The 7,500-nt window shown below is 61.6% G+C and overlaps 1 protein-coding gene across 1 annotated transcript in view; it reads left to right on the plus strand.

Moving 5' to 3' along the window:
• Positions 1 to 764: 764 nt before the first annotated feature.
• Positions 765 to 7,500, plus strand: part of LOC144490796 (protein FAM131B-like) — a gene marked incomplete at its 3' end in the record, with an annotated part of 25,613 nt that continues 18,877 nt past the window's right edge. The window contains exons 1-2 of the mRNA XM_078208496.1: positions 765 to 964; positions 6,037 to 6,146. Coding sequence (XP_078064622.1) covers positions 937 to 964; positions 6,037 to 6,146 — 138 coding nt within the window. The remainder of the gene's footprint in view (positions 965 to 6,036; positions 6,147 to 7,500) is intronic.

The following is a 7,500-nucleotide window of genomic DNA, read 5'->3' on the forward strand; positions in this document are numbered from 1 at the left end:
CCTCCATTGTACTCCGAGAAAAGACTGCAGTGTGTGACAGGAGAGAGAGAGGGGGGAGCGAGGGAGAGAGAGAGAGAGACAGCGGGAGAGAGGGAGAGACAGCGAGAGAGAGAGACAGCGAGAGAGAGAGAGGGACAGAGAGAGAGAGGGACAGAGAGAGAGAGGGACAGAGAGAGAGAGGGGGACAGCGAGAGAGAGAGACAGCGAGAGAGAGAAACAGCGAGAGAGAGAGACAGCGAGAGAGAGAGACAGCGAGAGAGAGAGAGATAGCGAGAGAGGGAGGGTGTGTGAGTGGGTGGGAAAGAGAGATTCAGCAACCTGAATCCAACAGTGATTCGGAGAGACGGAGGGAGAGAACGTGGGAACGGCAGAGAGAGAGAGAGACGGATTCACAGATAGAGGGAGGGAACCACGGAGAGAGAGACGGATTCACAGATAGAGGGAGGGAGCCACGGAGAGAGAGACGGATTCACAGATAGAGGGAGGGAGCCACGGAGAGAGAGACGGATTCACAGATAGAGGGAGGGAGCCACGGAGAGAGAGAGAGAGACGGATTCACAGATAGAGGGAGGGAGCCACGGATTCACGGAGAGAGAGAGAGAGACGGATTCAGGGAGAGAAAAAGGCGGATTCGGATAGAGAGGCGGATCCGGAGAGCGAGACGGCGGAGGGGACTGTGTCGGAGACAGAGAGGGGCCAGGGGAGAGTGAGAGGGACGGCGCTGGGGGAGAGGGACGGGGGCGGGAGGGCGGGATTCGCTGGCTTTCCCTGCCCGAGGGAGCGGGGGCCGAACCGAGCCCGAGAGATGCCCCCTGCCCCCCACACCTCAGTGACCATGTTGCCGGTTTGATCGGAACCGTTGGGATATCCCCCTCCCCGCCCACCCCACGTCCCCGGACCCCCGAACGAGACCCACAACACCAGCCAGGCAACACGATGGGCTGCATCGGATCCAGAACCATTGGTGAGTGTGTCTGCCGGGAGGGAGGGAGGGGAGAGGCGGAGTGGGGGGGGGAGACAGAGAGTGAGGAGGAGGGGGACGGAGTGAGGAGGGGGGGGAGACGGAGTGAGGAGGAGGGGGACACGGAGTGAGGAGGAGGGGGACACGGAGTGAGGAGGGGGGGACGCGGAGTGAGGAGGGGGGGACGCGGAGTGAGGAGGAGGGGGAGACGGAGTGAGGAGGGGGGGGACACGGAGTGAGGAGGGGGGGACACGGAGTGAGGAGGGGGGGGACACGGAGTGAGGAGGGGGACACGGATGAGGAGGAGGGGGACACGGAGTGAGGAGGGGGACACGGAGTGAGGAGGGGGACGCGGAGTGAGGAGGGGGGGGACACGGAGTGAGGAGGGGGGACACGGAGTGAGGAGGGGGGGACACGGAGTGAGGAGGGGGACACGGAGTGAGGAGGGGGACACGGAGTGAGGAGGGGGGGACACGGAGTGAGGAGGGGGGACACGGAGTGAGGAGGGGGACACGGAGTGAGGAGGGGGACACGCAGAGTGAGGAGGGGGACACGCGGAGTGAGGAGGAGGGGGACACGGAGTGAGGAGGGGGGACACGGAGTGAGGAGGGGGGGACACGGAGTGAGGAGGAGGGGGACACGGAGTGAGGAGGAGGGGGACACGAGTGAGGAGGAGGGGGACACGGAGTGAGGAGGAGGGGGACACGGAGTGAGGAGGAGGGGGACACGGAGTGAGGAGGGGGGGACACGGAGTGAGGAGGAGGGGGACGGAGTGAGGAGGGGGGGACGCGGAGTGAGGAGGGGACACGGAGTGAGGAGGAGGGGGACGGAGTGAGGAGGGGGGACGCGGAGTGAGGAGGGGACACGGAGTGAGGAGGGGACACGGAGTGAGGAGGGGACACGGAGTGAGGAGGAGGGGGACATGGAGTGAGGAGGGGGGGACACGGAGTGAGGAGGGGACACGGAGTGAGGAGGGGACGCGGAGTGAGGAGGGGGACACGGAGTGAGGAGGGGGGGACACGGAGTGAGGGGGGGACACGGAGTGAGGAGGAGGGGGACACGGAGTGAGGAGGGGGGGGACACGGAGTGAGGAGGGGGGGACGGAGTGAGGAGGGGGGGGACGGAGTGAGGAGGGGGGGGACGGAGTGAGGGAGGGGGGGGGACGGAGTGAGGAGGAGGGGGACACGGAGTGAGGGGGGGGACACGGAGTGAGGGGGGGGACACGGAGTGAGGAGGGGGGGACACGGAGTGAGGAGGGGGGACACGGAGTGAGGAGGAGGGGGGACGGAGTGAGGAGGGGGGGACGGAGTGAGGAGGGGGGGACGGAGTGAGGAGGGGGACACGGAGTGAGGAGGGGGACACGGAGTGAGGAGGAGGAGGATACGGAGTGAGGAGGGGGACACGGAGTGAGGAGGAGGGGGGACACGGAGTGAGGAGGAGGGGGACACGGAGTGAGGAGGGGGGGACACGGAGTGAGGAGGGGGGGACACGGAGTGAGGAGGGGGGGACACGGAGTGAGGAGGGGGGGACACGGAGTGAGGAGGGGGACACGGAGTGAGGAGGAGGGGGACACGGAGTGAGGAGGGGGGGACGGAGTGAGGAGGGGGGGACGGAGTGAGGAGGGGGACACGGAGTGAGGAGGGGGACACGGAGTGAGGAGGAGGAGGATACGGAGTGAGGAGGGGGACACGGAGTGAGGAGGAGGGGGACACGGAGTGTGGAGGGGGGGGACACGGAGTGAGGAGGAGGGGGACACGGAGTGAGGAGAGGGGGACGGAGTGAGGAGAGGGGGACGGAGTGAGGAGGAGGGGGACACGGAGTGAGGAGAGGGGGACGGAGTGAGGAGGGGGGACACGGAGTGAGGAGAGGGGGACGGAGTGAGGAGGAGGGACACGGAGTGAGGAGGGGGGGACACGGAGTGAGGAGGGGGGACACGGAGTGAGGAGAGGGGGACGGAGTGAGGAGGGGGACACGGAGTGAGGAGGGGGACACGGAGTGAGGAGGGAGGGACACGGAGTGAGGAGGAGGGACACGGAGGAGGAGGGACACGGAGTGAGGAGGGGGGGACACGGAGTGAGGAGGGGGGGACACGGAGTGAGGAGGGGGGGGACACGGAGTGAGGAGGGGGACACGGAGTGAGGAGGAGGGGGACGGAGTGAGGAGGGGGACACGGAGTGAGGAGGGGGACACGGAGTGAGGAGGGGGACAAGGAGTGAGGAGGGGGGGACACGGAGTGAGGAGGGGGACACGGAGTGAGGAGGGGGGGACACGGAGTGAGGAGGGGGGGACACGGAGTGAGGAGGGGACCGGAGTGAGGAGAAGGGACACGGAGTGAGGAGAGAGGGACACGGAGTGAGGAGGAGGGGGACGGAGTGAGGAGGGGGGGACACGGAGTGAGGAGGGGGGACTCGGAGTGAGGAGGGGGACACGGAGTGAGGAGGGGGGGACGGAGTGAGGAGGAGGGGGACACGGAGTGAGGAGGAGGGGGACACGGGTGAGGAGGGGGGGACACGGAGTGAGGAGGGGGGGACACGGAGTGAGGAGGAGGGGGACACGGAGTGAGGAGGGGGGGACACGGAGTGAGGAGGAGGGGACACGGAGTGAGGAGGGGGACACGGAGTGAGGAGGAGGGGGACGGAGTGAGGAGGAGGGGGACGGAGTGAGGAGGGGGGGACACGGAGTGAGGAGGGGGGGACACGGAGTGAGGAGGGGGACACGGAGTGAGGAGGGGGGGACGGAGTGAGGAGGAGGGGGACACGGAGTGAGGAGGAGGGGGACACGGAGTGAGGAGGGGGGGACACGGAGTGAGGAGGGGGGGACACGGAGTGAGGAGGGGGGGACACGGAGTGAGGAGGGGGGGACACGGAGTGAGGAGGGGGGGGACGAGTGAGGAGGGGGGGACACGGGAGTGAGGAGGGGACACGGAGTGAGGAGGGGGGACACGGAGTGAGGAGGGGGGACACGGAGTGAGGAGGGGGACACGGAGTGAGGAGGGGGACACGGAGTGAGGAGGGGGGACACGGAGTGAGGAGGGGGAGACGGAGTGAGGAGGAGGGGATGGAGTGAGGAGGGGGAGACGGAGTGAGGAGGAGGGGGACGGAGTGAGGAGGGGGGGACACGGAGTGAGGAGGGGGGACACGGAGTGAGGAGGGGGACACGGAGTGAGGAGGGGGGACACGGAGTGAGGAGGGGGACACGGAGTGAGGAGGGGGGACACGGAGTGAGGAGGGGGACACGGAGTGAGGAGGGGGACACGGAGTGAGGAGGGGGGGACACGGAGTGAGGAGGGGGAGACGGAGTGAGGAGGAGGGGACGGAGTGAGGAGGGGGAGACGGAGTGAGGAGGAGGGGGACGGAGTGAGGAGGAGGGGGAGACGGAGTGAGGTGGAGGGGACGGAGTGAGGAGGGGCTTGGAATTCCAGGGAATTTGAGTATCGGGAAAGGGGATTGTGGATAATCGGGAAATTGGGGTCCAGATATTTGGGAAAGGGGGTTCCTGATAATCGGGAAATAGGGACCCGGATAATCAGGAAAGGGGGATTGTTGATAATTGGGAAAGGGGGATTGTTGATAATTGGGAAAGGGGGATTGTGGATAATTGGGAAAGGGGGATTGTGGATAATCGGGAAAGGGGGATTGTGGATAAACGGGAAAGGGGATTGTGGATAATCGGGAAAGGGGGATTGTGGATAATCGGGAAAGGGGGATTGTGGATAAACGGGAAAGGGGGATTGTGGATAATCGGGAAAGGGGGATTGTGGATAATCGGGAAAGGGGGATTGTTGATAATCGGGAAAGGGGGATTGTGGATAATCGGGAAAGGGGGATTGTGGATAATCAGGAAAGGGGGATCTGGATAATTGGGAAAGGGAGATTGTGGATAATCGGGAAAGAGGGATTGTGGATAATCGGGAAAGGGGGATTGTTGATAATCGGGAAAGGGGATTGTTGATAATCGGGAAAGGGGGATTGTGGATAATCGGGAAAGGGGGATTGTGGATAATTGGGAAAGGGGGATTGTGGATAATTGGGAAAGTGGGATTGTGGATAAGCGGGAAAAGGGGATCTGGATAATTGGGAAAGGGATATTGTGGATAATCGGGAAAGGGGGATTGTGGATAATCGGGAAAGGGGGATTGTGGATAATCGGGAAAGGGGATCTGGATAATTGGGAAAGGGATATTGTGGATAATTGGGAAAGGGGGATTGTGGATAATTGGGAAGGGGGATTGTGGATAATCGGGAAAGGGGGTTGTGGATAATCTGGAAAGGGGGTCCGGCTAATCGGGAAAGGGGGATTGTGGATAATCGGGAAAGGGGGATTGCAGATAATTGGGAAAGGGGTTTGTGGATAATTGGGAACAGATTGTCCGGATGGTTTCGTTTGGATGGTTCTGTCTCTCCCCTGATTGCGCCTCTCTCCCCCCCGGCACCCCTGGTGCTGACTCTCTTTCTCTCTCTCTCCCCCCGGCACCCCTGGTGCTGACTCTCTCTCTCTCTCTCCCTCGGACCCCCCAGTGTTGACTCTCTCCCCGGAACCGCGGTGCTGACGCTCTCCCCGGAACCGCGGTGCTGACGCTCTCCCCGGAACCGCGGTGCTGACGCTCTCCCCGGAACCGCGGTGCTGACGCTCTCCCCGGAACCGCGGTGCTGACGCTCTCCCCGGAACCACGGTGCTGACACTCTCTCCGGAACCGCGGTGCTGACGCTCTCCCCGGAACCGCGGTGCTGACGCTCTCCCCGGAACCGCGGTGCTGACGCTCTCTCCGGAACCGCGGTGTTGACGCTCTCCCCGGAACCGCGGTGCTGACGCTCTCCCCGGAACCGCGGTGCTGACGCTCTCCCCGGAACCGCGGTGCTGACGCTCTCCCCGGAACCGCGGTGCTGACGCTCTCCCCGGAACCGCGGTGTTGACGCTCTCTCTGGAACCGCGGTGCTGACGCTCTCTCCGGAACCGCGGTGTTGACGCTCTCCCCGGAACCGCGGTGTTGACGCTCTCCCCGGAACCGCGGTGTTGACGCTCTCCCCGGAACCACGTGCTGACTCTCTCTCTCTCTCTCTCTCTCCCCGTTCCAGCTGCGGAGGCCGTTCCAGTCGATTGGAAAGATTGCCGGGATTTGGACAATGCGAATTTGGAAAGTAGCAGCTCACTGCCAGGAAGTACCACCCAGCAGTCCTCAACCGAGGTAGGAAACCCCTCCGCGAGGGAGCGAGGTTCCCCCCAATCGAGGGAGCGAGGGACACCGAGTGAGGGAGCAAGGGCCCCCCCCCAATGAGGGACAGAAGGAGCGAGGGTCCCAGAGCGAGGGAGTGAGGGTTCGCCCCCCCACCCCAGTGAGAGAGAGAGAGACGGAGTGAGGGACACCGAGTGAGGGAGCGGGGAATCCCAAGCAAGGGGTGTGGTTCCTCTGTTTAAGAAAGGGAATAGAAATGACCCTGGTAATTATAGACCGGTTAGTCTGACTTCGGTGGTTGGTAAGTTGATGGAAAAGGTCCTTAGGGATGGGATTTACGACCATTTAGAAAGATGCGAATTAATCCGGGATAGTCAGCACGGATTCGTGAAGGGCAAGTCGTGCCTCACAAATTTGATAGAATTTTTTGAGGAGGTAACTAAGTGTGTTGATGAAGGTAGGGCAGCTGATGTCATATACATGGATTTTAGTAAGGCGTTTGATAAGGTCCCCCATGGTCGGCTTATGATGAAAGTGAGGAGGTGTGGGATAGAGGGAAAGTTGGCCGATTGGATAGGTAACTGGCTGTCTGATCGAAGACAGGGGGTGGTGGTGGATGGAAAATTTTTGGACTGGAGGCAGGTTGCTAGCGGAGTGCCGCAGGGATCGGTGCTTGGTCCTCTGCTCTTTGTGATTTTTATTAATGACTTAGAGGAGGGGGCTGAAGGGTGGATCAGTAAATTTGCTGATGACACCAAGATTGGTGGAGTAGTGGATGAGGTGGAGGGCTGTTGTAGGCTGCAAAGAGACATAGATAGGATGCAAAGCTGGGCTGAAAAATGGCAAATGGAGTTTAACCCTGATAAATGTGAGGTGATTCATTTTGGTAGGACTAATTTAAATGTGGATTACAGGGTCAAAGGTAGGGTTCTGAAGACTGTGGAGGAACAGAGAGATCTTGGGGTCCCTATCCACAGATCTCTAAAGGTTGCCACTCAAGTGGATAGAGCTGTGAAGAAGGCCTATAGTCTGTTAGGTTTTATTAACAGGGGGTTGGAGTTTAAGAGCCGTGGGGTTATGCTGCAACTGTACAGGACCTTGGTGAGACCACATTTGGAATATTGTGTGCAGTTCTGGTCACCTCACTATAAGAAGGATGTGGAAGCGCTGGAAAGAGTGCAGAGGAGATTTACCAGGATGCTGCCTGGTTTGGAGGGTAGGTCTTATGAGGAAAGGTTGAGGGAGGTAGGGCTGTTCTCTCTGGAGCGGAGGAGGCTGAGGGGAGACTTAATAGAGGTTTATAAAATGATGAAGGGGATAGATAGAGTGAACGTTCAAAGACTATTTCCCCGGGTGGATGGAGCTA

The sequence above is a fragment of the Mustelus asterias genome, unplaced genomic scaffold, assembly GCF_964213995.1.
Source record: "Mustelus asterias unplaced genomic scaffold, sMusAst1.hap1.1 HAP1_SCAFFOLD_3815, whole genome shotgun sequence".
In the NCBI taxonomy this organism is placed as follows: Eukaryota; Metazoa; Chordata; class Chondrichthyes; order Carcharhiniformes; family Triakidae; genus Mustelus; species Mustelus asterias.